Here is a 13,798-nt window from a genome sequence, read left to right as displayed (position 1 = left end):
CCCTAAAAACAGGAGTGAGAGACAAAAAACGTTACCTTCAGCAGGGAGAAACAGTGCTGGATTTTTCTCATGTCCGGTCCCAACGACAGTGTCACCTCTGGACCAGGGTCATCCAGAAAGGTCTTGACTAACTCCTCCAGCCTGATCTCACACACACACACACACACACACACACACACACACACACACACACACACACACACACACACACACACACACACACACTACTTTAAGTCAATTTTGGGGTATTTACAGTCTTAATCATCAGTGACACACAGCACCAAGTAGCCAATTATCACTGAATCAGAGTTTGCCACGTTCTGTGTTACAGTCCTTCTCCTTCACACTCAGCAGTGGCTTAAAAGGCCCTCAAACAGTTAAGATCTACATTTGAGGAGTGCTTCTAAGGTTTAAAATATGGGCCTGGTCAATGAAAACTATTTACATAAATGTGTGCTCCGGCTTTACCGGGCCAGCCTGTTGATAAACTATCACTGGATGATCGTACAAACATTGGTTCTTCAAGTTCTGGAAACGGCCACTGGAAAGATCAGGAGGCAGCCATCCAAACGGATCCAATGTAGGCACGACAATACGCGGTCTTCATTTTCCACGGTAAGAAGTTCAGTGGAGAAACACGCTGGGTTTACACGACAAAGAACTTAAAACAAACGCAGCGGTCTTGTTTCAGGGTCCCACGAGACTTCTGTGGTTTTGAAATCAATCAAAGTTTGATTTTGGAGAATGCCCTTCAACGCCATCTACAATATTTTGGGAGAGAAAAAAAACATAATCCTTCACAGAGAATTTGATAAGTTTCCAACTTTTTTTTTTTCAAAGGCGTGAGATGATTTGTTATCTAGCAAATGAGAAAAGGAGTACTTTCTTTAGGAAGGAAAGGACTTTTGTATGGGAATGGGATGGGATTCTATGAGACAATGAGCATCAAAGAAAAGAATCTGAAGGCCTGAGGAAGGTCTGGAAACGTAACAACAAATAAGTCAGAATATGTGCCATCGTTCAACATCGGGGATGAGTCAAGGGATAAACTGGAAAACAAACTAAATATGGTCACAACAACAGACATCATTAAATACTCCCTGTGGGGAATCAAGGGTAATCACATGGGTAGAGGGGAAATAATAAAAAGTCCGACTGAAGGAGCCAAGAAACAGTAAATACATCAGAGCTGGAAGGATGACGTGCCAAGCCTTCGATGGAACCTCTGGCCTGATCTTTGGCTCTGACTGCCTAGGTCCCTCTGCCATTTGAGCATAGCAGTAAGAAATATAGCAGTGCAGGCTGGAGCGGAGCCCTGGGAAACTTCATTAGATTTGGTTAAGCCTTGGTGAAGGAGGCTTCAACTCAGCAATAGAGCACAGCCAAAAGTATAAGTTATGTGAAGCCCGGAATACCATAAATCATGCAACATACTTGGTCAAGAATCTCAGGCTTATTAAAAATACAAAAGACTGTCCAACAAAGTAGGCATACTGTAAACAGAGAGGGCTAAAAGAGGTCAGTACAGGGAGATTCCCATCCTGACTGGCTCAGCTAGGCTTCACGCACACACACACACACTGTACAATCCGTCATCCTCTGACCAAAGGCCTGCTGTGAGTTCCCCTAGAACATTCTGATCCAAACTCAGGCATCCCAGGTCATTATATCCATATTATGTGGGGAATCAGGGAAGGCAAGATAACATACTTCTGGATGTCCTCCACAGTTAGCTGATCTTCTCTCTGCTCGCCTGTCAGCATGGCCAGCTCTTCCTTCAGAGACTGGATCTCCCGCTTCAACTGCGCTATGAGCTGAAACAAACACATAAAAAGCAGGCTAAGATGTCGATGTGTACATAATGTAAAAATGAGCACACATTTGCACATACTGTACAAAACAAAGACACCCTTTCACACACAGAAATGCAGGCAGACTGAGGCTATTTCACTGCTGCCAACGGATGAGACAATCCTGCTGAAAACGATCTTGTGGCTTATCATGCTAATGCATTTTGAGGACAAACCTTAAGTGATTCCAGACAATTGGATGCTGCAGCAAGAAAACGCAGGAAGCAAAACACAAAATAACATTAAACAGCTATGGTGGCCAAAAGATGCCAAAAAAGCCTCTGCTTCTGTCTGTCTGCATATTTGGCCTGGCACACTGAGCCAATGAGCTGCTCTCAGTCACCTCCACTGTCTGGGTATATGTAGAAACTGTAAATACCCCATATATACAGTCCTGTGTGTATCAACATCGCCCAGATTTTGAGAGGCTCCTTGAAGTATTTAGTCATCTTTGCATAAATACAAGCATGCAATACATTTTTCATTTGTTTATCCTATGCATTGCATTTCCTAATGGACTCTTTTGACTCAACAAAATCTACGTCACCAAGCTTTTTAAGACATTTACACCCTTTTTCCTTCTGGAGTACCTACGAGTGTATGATACACTGGCATTCCATTCATTTCTAAGGGAAATGTTCATTTTTGGTCCAATACTTCCCTCAAGTACATTGAGAAACTTTGCCACAGATTCTGGACAGGCTATTGACAGAGTGCTAGCAAAAAGAAACGAGCAGTCTACGAGGGAGCTTAATAACAGGGTTTTACTATCTCTGCATCTCTCTGTAGAGTTCTAGGTAGATATTCCATTCACCTACAGTCGATGTTGTAAAACAGGCATTAGCATTTAGCCCTTGTTCCTTTGGCCTTACAGGGGCATACTTTGCAGATTTTTTCAAAATTACAGACCCCAAAGAATAGATGTGTGGAGATGGGGGATGTAGAGGATCCACTAAAAACACAAGGCCTCAACGTCAGAGACGCTCAACCTTTAATCTCAGAAGTAAGCATGACATTCTACATGTAATCCTTGCTGAAAGAGTCCATGTTGAGTGGGGTCAGTGCAAAGCACCTATTACTAGTCTTAGTCTACTCGTCTAAGGATTAGTAGGCATCTGGCTAGCTAGCATCTAACGCAGTGGCAATCAAATCAGACAATAATGACTCCCCTGTATCGAATTAGAAACTTCTCTAAAATAGGAGTTACCAGGTCGAAGAGGCAAAGGTTATTTTTGGTTACAAATATTTGTGTGGAGTATCTGACCATTTTCATAATTTTCTACTTGTGGTTGTTGGTTACAAGCAGGTTCTTCATTTAGTTAATAGAGGACTTGGTTGGCTTGAACTTAACAAGCTATCCTCAAACATAAATGACTCATGATGCTGACTGATAAGCCCAGTTGTTTCTCTGCAGGTAGCTGGAAAAGAAGGAAAATGCCCAACAGAGAATTCATTCAAACAGACAACAAGCCTTTCTAGAATTACATCTAAACAAAGACCTGTAATTGCATGTTACTGGTATGAAAAATGGGCCATACCCATACACCATAATGAATGGATGTTGGATGAATAAATAAATAAAAGTTATGCACAAATCACACCACAAACCAACACACTAAACCACCTAAAAACAAGCAGCAATCGCTTTCTTTTTCTCCACAACCAACTTCTTTCTTCTGTAGAAATCCCACATGACTATCACCGCTGGATTTGACTCAACCGCAAAATACTGAAGCAGACTGCTGAAAACTGTCTCGGGGGAACGAGTAAATACAAGAGAAAATGGCAACTCTGTGCCAGGCACACAGTGACACCCACGGCACCAAGTTGCCAAACGTCAGCGAAAGATAAATCAAGATCAAAGGTCAGACTCACTGATGGAACTAGGCTACGACCCTCTCTCCCTCTCCTGATCTGAAAGCTGAAACTCGTCCTCCAGTCAGACCTTATAAACTCCAAATGCTCCTGAGCAGTAGCAGACCTGCAATGTGGTTTTGGGTAGTTGCCACGTTGCTAAATAAAATGTCACCTCTAACTCAACCTCATACAGTAATTTTTGACATTGAGTATCATAGCCAACCATCCGACACCAGTGTCGCTTCCTGTGTCTCCTTTTTTTGGAGGCTCTTGTCTGATGTAATACTCCCAGCTGCCTCCTCAAAGGCTGACCGCCAGCTGTTGGTCAGCGGAATCAGTGGCAGTCTATTTCAGCGTGCAGAGCCCACACCGGTACCACAGCACCACGGCAGCCTTCCAAACACTGTGGGGAGAACTGACTCAGAACATGTAACTGATGATGTCAGCATAACCTATGGCAACCGGTGTCAGTACAACATCGCATCCTGCAGATAGAGCGGAGGCCTTTCAGACACAAACTCACGTACAGTCTTATTGTGTGTAAACAACAAATAAATGAATTCAGAAAATTTTCACTTCTACAACCAGTTATAATGAATAGAGTATATTATATAGTAATATCATCTCCTCTCCTTGAACATGTCATATCCTGTACAGACAACCACACACAGTACTGTAAGCACCGCTGTATAACCACGGGTTATACACTTCATGTGTTAAGTAGTGTGCCACTCGCAAATATGTTGCAATTATGGGGCCCTGTTTTATGCAGTAAAGGGAAGCATGTTTTCATACTACAGCTAAACTTGGGCTTGGTCTTTTATTTCCAACTACAAAATGATAACATGTGGTGCGTTGCAGGGAGCACTGCAGTACATCGCTGCCGTACAACTACAAATGCTGCTCCAATCCGAACAACTCCGCTGCGAAAAACCCTGCAATCTCAACTTTCAGAGGGAATCCTTTTCCTGCATGTGTCTCTCTGTCAGCAGCCTTCTGTTTGACTCACAGGTACACGCTAATCAGACCCAGCTTCTCAAGCTAGATGTGATGAGTCTGCTTGAGTAAAAGGGGTCTTGGTTCCAATCACTTTCTGCATAAAAGACATTAATACGCATATATTTGACCTAACCCCGTACAACTAATATTTTTTTTTTTTTTATTGGAATTGTGATATGGCCTACTGCAAGGTTCAAATTGCAGGAAAATGTAATAGTTGAAAACACTAAATGTGTATCACAATACAATTTTTGATCAAATATTATCCATTTAACGGATTCTTCAAAAAAAAAAATAGAATGCTGTGAGGTGACAGTGCTGACCACTGCACCACCCCTAATCACATATCAGATAAAAATAATCAGAATTATCCATCCATCCATTTTCTACACTGTTCATCCGTTAAAGGTTGTGGGGGGGCTGGAGCCTATCCCAGCTGACATAGGGTGAGAGGCGGGGTTCACCCTGGATGGGTCACTAATATCAAGGACATTTGGACATGGTCACTGAGAGAAGCGAGGATTGAACAAGCGACCGTTCGGTTGCGAGATGGCCACTCTACCTCTGAGCCACGCCGCCCCCATAATAAGAATTAGATGTTCTTAAAACTAATTTGATCCTTTTAAAATTACAGAGAGCAGTTTGATGGCATTTCAGCTCATTTACATGTACGTACTTACTTTGAAGTACTGTGAAGATCAACAGCAACACCTAAATATGACCTTAAAGCTCTTAAGGGAACCAACAGGCCCAACTTATATGGTGTAGCTATTATGAACAAAGGTACTTTCAAAATCTCATTCCTTATTCATCCATGAGAAACATCCAATGTTCTGGTCTGACTGATTTCCTTCTGTTCAGGCAATGAAGAATTGCATTTTGTAGCCTGTAGGGTACAGTATAGGACCATGATGACAGTGTGTGGTCTGAATGATGCACCAAACAAGAGCTACAAGAAACTCCAGGTTTCAAAGTAAAATAGCGCAAGTCCGAGAGGCAGTGCGCCTGCAGACGGGCCAGGCAGCAAATGGGAGTCGCAACCCAAACCACAATAAATGATATCATTCTAAAACTGCACTGCTGGATTCAACTTTTCTCTCTCAGTTACCCCAGGGATAGAGATGGAGGGAGAAACAGAGAGGACAAAATAAGACACACTCTAAAGAGCCATAAACAGAGACAAAAAGTTTGCCCATGGAGTTGGGTTTGCCTGGAGCTGTAACTGTGCCGGACGCAATTGGGAGCAGCCAGACACTGTCACAATTACTGGGCTGGCCGCAGACTCTCTTAAAAATACCTCTGTAGGGTTTTGCAAGTGGCCAGCCAAGTCTTAGTAGCAGTAATACAGTAGCAGCTGATCCCGAGATAGATCTGGGTGAAAGCAGAGGGCACGAGCTGTGATGATCCACTACTGTACATCCCCATCTATCATGTACGCTTCCAAACACAACACAGCACATGAAGACATTATAATATGTGTACTGTACATGTATGTAAAAAAAGGCTGATATATAAAGTTTGTGTAAGGTCTATGTTGTAACTTGTTAAGTGGCCCCTGCAACCACATAAGCCACAAACATCCATTGACTTATTTTCACCAACACATCTCCTATTCTGGTTTCACCTAAAATACAATTTAATCATAGCATATTGCTACTAAATAAAATTACCAAAAGTAAACACACTGCCCACACTGATTTTAAAAATGTCACAATGTGTCTTCATATCTACAACATCTGGAGAGGAAATGCTGCATGCGGCTGGGTGCATGCACTTTGGCCTTCCTTGCATGTTTGCGTGTAAAAAGACATACACACACAACACACACACACATACACAAACACAAACATCAATGTCCAGCTGGATGCTGTCTTGAGAGGTTGTGAGGTATCAGGATTAAAAATGCCAAAACAGAATTGGAGGCGCGTAAACAGCGCAGAGAGAGAATGCAAACAGAACCTGTGAGCAGCCTAAATATCGCAAGACGGACAGGCGTCCACGTGTTGAAGTTGGAAAACTGATGCTCTAAGAACGACTGTGACACTGGAAAAACGTGGTTTTGGAAACCTACAGAGGACATTTAAACACATGGTGGGTTCCAGTTAGTTGCATTTAGAAGCTGGATTCTCACTGTAAGTCATTCGCTGATCAAGTTAAGGTTTGGAAGCTATGAGGAGGGTCTGGCCGTAATGACACAGCCCATTAAGTCATGCTTATGTGGTGCGATTGTGCGGCTGAGCTCTGGTATTTGTGACTGGTGAGGTGCTGCGAGTGCCTGACTGTCTCACCAGGGCAGGATCCAGTTCCTCATTCAGTATTGCCTCATTCTTGATGACAGCCACACGCTGAGCAAAGCGACAAGTAGAGATGGACTCCTGCAGTGTTTGGATGACAGATTTCAGTGCAGAGATGAAAACAACTTTTTTTTTTTTTTTTCAAATCAACAGCACGTACTTCACCTTTAAGAAGCATATATAAAGTATGACAGTATTTCATGTAAAAAAAAAAAAACACCCCAAAAAAACTAGAGGGACACTTGGGTGCAGACCTCCACCAAGGTCCATGAAATAATGTTCCTTGAGTAACTGTTAAAGTGACACGGGTCAACATATTTATAAAATTCCACTGAAAATGAACATGTTCTGTGTTTTAACTGAAAGCAGCAGCAGCAGCGATGGCTTCATGAACAGGGCAGACTGGTCCCGTCACTGACATGAACATGAGATGCAGGACCGAGTGATGTAACTTGTTTGTGGTGTCAAAAATGTGGAAAATACAGCGAATTAAAAAAGTCCCCTTTTTAGTTTCCCTTCTGAAAATTCTAGTCTCGCATTACAGTCGATGGGGCAGTTGGAGGTTACTCCTGTTACTGGAAGGATCATGGAACACATCGGGCCTCATTCATGAAAAGTTCTTGTGCACACATTTGTTCTTGATGATTATAGGTCTTTATTAGCCCTAAATTTAGATGGTAGCCCTGGTGGATTTTTGTAGCTCCATGCCCCTGACATCTATTGTATAAATCTTGGAACATTAAAGTCTTTGAACACTTGAGTGATTGTAACAGTAACAAATGGTACACAAAAGATGCCGGGGGCAGAGATACAGACAGCCGTCAGGCTTTGCTTCCTGTCTGTAGGACGAAAGTAGGGCTAAAAAGTCCTACAGCATGTAAGAACATTTCCTAAGCAAGGCTCAATGTGTGAGTCTATTTACTCAGAAGTTACATTGTTTGCAAAAGGCAATTTTGCCTATGACTGTAACATAAATGTGTAATAAGAGTAAAAAATCCGGCAGGGGTGACAAGTTAAACAGAAATGTTGAACAGGTTCACACCACTCTCCAACTCTTCTCCTACTCAAGACACAAGTCATGCACTCTAGCCTGCAACAGTCAATCAAAAAATGTCTTATGATGTTAACAACAGAGGAAAACAATAATTTCTGTATCTCCCACCAGGATTCAGATCTGCCCCAGAATGTAATGGATTCTTCCTGGGGCCACGCTCCAACCCTCCAGCAAGTTTCATAGAAGTCTGTGCAATTGTTTATGGATCAACCTACAAATATCCAGACAGATGGACAGACAAGGCTGAAAACACAACGTGTGCAGGGGTAATGCATAAAAAAAAACAAACTATAAATAAAAGTTAAGCTTGATAAAATGATACATTTCATATCAATATTACTGTCGATATTATTATTACCTGTACTGTGTCTGTTGAAAAGTGATACTGTTTTATTGCCTTTGTAACGGCTGTTATGCTGCTCCGCCAAAACCTTAACTCAAGAACCGTTTCTAAGAATCCTGTTCAATGTCACACATTTTCAATAAAGTCTAAGCCTGATTTTTTTCTGGATGCTGTGGCTAACTTCCTGCGGTAGCCATACTGGATGACTGATATTTTACACAGTCATCCAATAGCTGCCATCTGTCTAGATGGATTTTGAGGTGGTGGTGGAATGATAATGCGAGGCAGCAGACCAAGTCCAGTAATGGTTGGTGTTGTATTAAATACTTACATCGAGGTTCCTCTTGTCAACTGCAATGGTAGCAATCATGGTGGTCATGCAGTTTCCCCCGAGGCTGTCCCTCAGCACAGAGGTCAACATGGAGTTCCTGTAGGGAATGTGAGAACGGTTCTTCTCTGACAAAGCTATGATCACCTGAAGAAGAGAGAAGTAGGAGGAGCAAACATGTGAATTACAGGGACAGAGAAGAAGGTCAATAAACAGATGAGTAAAAATCTAATTAAAAAACAACCTTGAGTGTTAGGAATAAATGGAAGTAACAGTTACGGTGTCTTCTTTAAACATTTACAGGAATTAACACTTTTTCTACAATATATCACAAAAAGAAATCCCAAAATGTTTCAGAAGAGGCCACCTGCTCCAAGTAGTGAAGGGAGAGGTTGATGTATTTGGCCTCTGTCAGCAGCTGCCCGTTCAGGCCCGTCTTGCTGACTCGGTCCGATCCAGCCAGGTCCACCAGGTGGAGCTTAGAGCGCAGCAGGGTAGCGGAACCCGGCTCACGCCTGCACAAGTGTACAGTGAAAATACAGTGGGAACGTGTGGACGCCTGGTTCATGGGAGTCTGATAAAGACAGAGGAGAAGAGAACATCACACATCCAATCCTCTAAAAACAGTACATGTGGTGGACATAAGAAAGACATAAGACACCGATTTTCCGAATGCGGTACTTTCCATATTTAAACAACAAAAAAACATGCTTCTTTTGATGCTTTTTCTATTTTTACTCCTGCTGGTTGGAAGATCAAAGCCGCCACCATGTGTATGAGCGGTGCACACATGGTGGCGGCTCCACAAAAGCTGAGGTTGATTTTCAGATGGTCACTAGAGCTGCAGAAGTCAGGTTGAGACCAGCAGGAGACAAAAATAGCGCATGAGTCACTCTGCACAAACAAGCTTTATTAACTACAAGACGAAGGGTTACTCATGAGATGCTCACTGAGAGAGTAAACACAGGAAATGGACATTCACAGACATTGTGCTGATAGAGGCTTCTTGGTGTCTTTTGCTTGCAACATGGCGTGCAGACAGCAGGGACGATGGTTTTAATTAGCATTTATTTGTAATTAGAATGGAGGGGTTATACTGATGATAGAACACAACTCAGCCTGAGAGGGATTGTCTGTTATTGATGGAAGACACGCAAGTGACATTTTCACCCTGAAACCACACCTCGTCGGTGTTGGCGTACACGAGCCAACACCAGCCAGATAGGGTCATGGCAGCTCATGACAGATCTTTCACTATCTCAAACAAGCACTGTCATCTCTTTCCTCAGTCCAAATTCCCTTCACTCTGCACAAGTCCATGTTTGCTCTACAGGGGTAAAGTAACGTTAAACAGCCCTAAGATGTGGACAGGGGATCACATACCTAACGGAACTGTACAGAGGTTCAACTTTAGGGAGAGAGTGTCCCCGCTAAAGAGTTGGTTCTAGAGTTTTGCCACCAAGAAATAATTTTCCTACCAACCAAAATGCTCCTACGAAGCATGATATTGGCATGTCCACACACCCAGGAGGCATGGACTCTATTTATATGTGTTCTAATTATCCAGCATACTTGCAATGTGCCAAACTTGACCATCTGCTCATTTTGCTCCTCAATACTTGCCATTTCAATCCCATCACCTTTTAAGTTTCCCTCGTCGCTTATCTACATGTAGAGATTGACAGGTAACCTCTGTGTATACCTTTTTGTCTTAAACTGAGCCAACACCACAGGTCAAAGAGAGCGCATGTTGTTAAGAGCTTTAACATGGATCTTTTCAAGTGTGTATTTTTCAAATTAACGATAATATACTGAACACAGATATACCATTCATTGTGCAAAGCTAAGTAGCTGCCAGCGGGTTTTGGCTCACTAGAGCAGGAACAGAGGGCTATCTGTCTCCTTGTCTGGCTTTGGGGACATTCATGATTCAAGAAGGCTTTATTAACAGAAATGTTCCTTTGACAAGCTCAGCAGCGCACATTTAAACACATTCAAGAACACAACTATACACACAGTTACAAAACTGCAGCTAAGATCCCAGATTTAAATTATTCAGAGCAACAATCACAGTGGGAATAAGAGATTTTTTGTATGATCATGCGGACCAGTGAAACTTTGTGCAGCAGCTGGAGAGGTTGGTAGAAGGGCTGAGAGGGGTCATCCTTTTTCAGCGTGGCTTCCTGATCACTGACCAGGTTTAGAAAGGGGGATTCAGGGTGACCCAATTGTTTTGTTTGCCAGGACTGGAAATAGGCCTACTTCCTAGAAATGTGTGTGTTTCTCAGTTGGCTTCCCTGTACCTGTGTACACCAGTGTAACAGAGACCAATGGAAGAGATCGTAATGCGACTACTTATAACTTATAATGTCAGATATGTTTTATTGTTTGGGGGAATGTAATTTGTTATGACTGCATATCCTTGGGGCACAAAACACATTTCTGAAACATACTGTGATAATTAAGTTGAATCAAACAATGTCTTTGGAAACATAGAACAGAACATCAACTGCAGACTGCAGAGAAAATACTGGTTCATTAAAGTATGTCTTAGTTTTCTACAGTGCATCCTTATTGAAGTAATTTCCACAACCTCTCAAATGACCCCATGTTATTCTTACATACGCCACATGCTGACCACACACTGTGTTACAGTAGACCAGTACAAAGGCACAATCTATTGCTGCAAACCCTTAAACGTTGAGAAATAACTCCAAAGATAGATTACTTTAATTTAGACCGCCTGCGATGGTCCCCACTCATCCCCATCAGTTCATCCCCCTAAGGTGAGGTCAGGATAGGAAGGATGTGGAAATAAGGGACAAGGTCCATGCTACATCCTCACATGTGACGAAAAGTGAAACAGGGGTACAGGGAACAGACCAGATGAGAGGATATGTTTCCGGACAAGGTTGAACCAAAGGTGAGGAGTTGAGAAGGTGTATTTTATTTCCTGTCCCACAAAAGTCTAGAGGGGATTGCCAAGTCTCAAAGCAAATGAGCTCATGGTCTGCAGAGTGTGGTGTGAACGGATGTGTCATCTTTTATCCTCATGGCTGAGAGCAAGAGCAGAAAGAGTTTTAGTGGAAGTCTGTGTGGTGCAAAGACGTCTGGGATGATTCTGGCAGTGATAAACTGACGATGTTGTTGGTTCTTTGTTTGCTTCAGGCTCAAGTGTAACCTTCTTGTCCAGAGGTCCCAGCGAGGACGAGTCAACAAAAGTCTGTGGGTGGACTGTGCTGGGGGCTCCCGCCAAACTATGCAACTCCTTAACCGCTTGTTCAACAGTCTAATGTAACAACACATGTTGTTTCATGTGTTTCCACTGACAAACATCCTCCGGTCACACAGAAATAGACACTTGGGGCGCGTCCTCAAGTTAAAATAAAAGCATATTGTTCCTGCAGTGTTCAGTGGAATACACATGAAATGTAGTTAGCAGACACATTTTTACATATATTACAAATAATACTAGCAGGATACGAGCAGCTCATCTCAGTTCTGGGGGAATCCCTTCTTGGACTTTCGTTGGAGAACCCCAGCCATATCCAAAATTGTCTTTGACATAATTGTCAAAGAATGAAAAGACAAGTCCTCAGCACTCGTATCACTTTTACCGTGTGTCATTTACTTACAAACAAGCAACAGAGATAAACAAGGTGAGGTCAACTCTTTGCTCCAAACCTACAAAAGCTGACCCTACCACATGTTTCATCAGCGTGGGGAGTCTGGGTGTCTCTGTGTGTGGAAGAAAACCACCACAACATAAACAGAAATTACAGAGAGAATACTTGGTTTTTCTGGGGAAAAACATGGTAGAGACCAGAGGGACCAAAATAATATTTAAGAACAGCTAGCCTTTAGAATGTATACTGCATTTGTTTATCTATATACATTAAAAAAAAAGCCATTTATCCTAGAAGTAGTCAGTTTTTTCCTCCATACAGTGGAGTTCTCACTCCAAACACTGCATGCTTTGGAGTTTGAATCAAACAGCAAATGTATTAACAATGGTTTAGAGGAGAGCAACTCCATGACACCGCCAGTCCCCTCGTTCTTACCTCTGCTATCATACGATTGGTGTCTCCCAGGAAGAGCAGATTCAGAGCCTCTTCTTCATTTGCAGACTGCTGCATTGACAGATTCCTGAGATGGATGTTCTGGTCTGGATCTTCCATGATCATTACTTTTCTGGGAGGGGAAAAAAACAGTTAAAGCATGTTCCAGTATTAGAAATCAACTTGAAGTTATGAATAAAATATGACATAGCAGGAAAAAATCCAGCCAAAGCCCAAATAATCCAGCACCAAAGTAAAAATGAAGATACTAATTATTTCAGTTATGTCATCTATTCCTGTTGGCTTGGCCTGACGAAACTCCAAATCCAAACAAACCACATCTGAAAGTCAGTGAGCTCTGGTCCAGTTTGACACGTGCTGTCTGTCTGAGGGTTCAAAACTTGCTAACAAACAAAGATTATTTAAAAGAAAAAGGTGATCGGCGCATGCCCACATCAGAACACTGCATGTTTGAACAGAAGTGATCGAGCCACTTCCTTCCCATCATACCTCCAGGGTTGTGACAGCGTTGCTACTGGATTGACACATCAAACTGGGCTGAATGACTGGCAAACACATGAAGATAATTTGAGCAGTTTCATAAAACAGAAGTCTCTTTGTTTTGTATTTCTCCGTTTTTCTCCCCAGTTGCTCTGGAGAGCACCGAAGGACTAGTATATGCTTCACCGTCACGTCACGATGTCGGCAACATCTTTACACCTGACAGCAAGGAGAATGTAAAACATGGAAGGATCACGTTATTCCCCACAGCTGCCCATGAACAGGCGCCCAGAGGTGCTACTACTGCAACCAGGAGGACACACACCCTCACCAGCCTCTTACCTTACCTTCTTACCATGGCAAATACGTCATCCCAAACCAAAATGGAGGCAGCATGAGGACCGGACCTCCTGTATAACTTCCATGTTGGTAAACTACACAACAGCCCGCTGGAATACCAGCGCAGTTGCAGTCCTCATCTTAATATGACTTTGTGCTTTTCCTTAACAGCAAC

General features: G+C 42.6%; 1 protein-coding gene across 4 annotated transcripts in view; it reads right to left on the bottom strand.

Moving 5' to 3' along the window:
- kif6 (kinesin family member 6) overlaps positions 1 to 13,798 on the bottom strand; it is a 55,275-nt gene that overhangs the window by 30,832 nt on the left and 10,645 nt on the right. For all 4 annotated transcript variants that reach the window (XR_015109745.1, XM_086182506.1, XM_086182508.1 and 1 more), the window contains 6 exons: positions 12,787 to 12,916; positions 9,093 to 9,299; positions 8,729 to 8,872; positions 6,995 to 7,081; positions 1,711 to 1,814; positions 36 to 141 (listed from right to left, as the gene is read on the bottom strand). Coding sequence is in view for 3 of the 4 variants with exons in the window: in XM_086182506.1 (XP_086038632.1) it covers positions 36 to 141; positions 1,711 to 1,814; positions 6,995 to 7,081; positions 8,729 to 8,872; positions 9,093 to 9,299; positions 12,787 to 12,916 (778 nt within the window). In the remaining variant the exon portion in view is untranslated. The remainder of the gene's footprint in view (positions 1 to 35; positions 142 to 1,710; positions 1,815 to 6,994; positions 7,082 to 8,728; positions 8,873 to 9,092; positions 9,300 to 12,786; positions 12,917 to 13,798) is intronic.

Source organism: Aulostomus chinensis, chromosome 17 (assembly GCF_037954235.1).
Source record: "Aulostomus chinensis isolate RoL2024-O1b breed Wild chromosome 17, RoL_Achi_v1.0, whole genome shotgun sequence".
Taxonomy (NCBI): Eukaryota; Metazoa; Chordata; class Actinopteri; order Syngnathiformes; family Aulostomidae; genus Aulostomus; species Aulostomus chinensis.
Note: the sequence above shows the minus strand (reverse complement) of the source record. Positions and strands in the feature narration are given on the sequence as shown.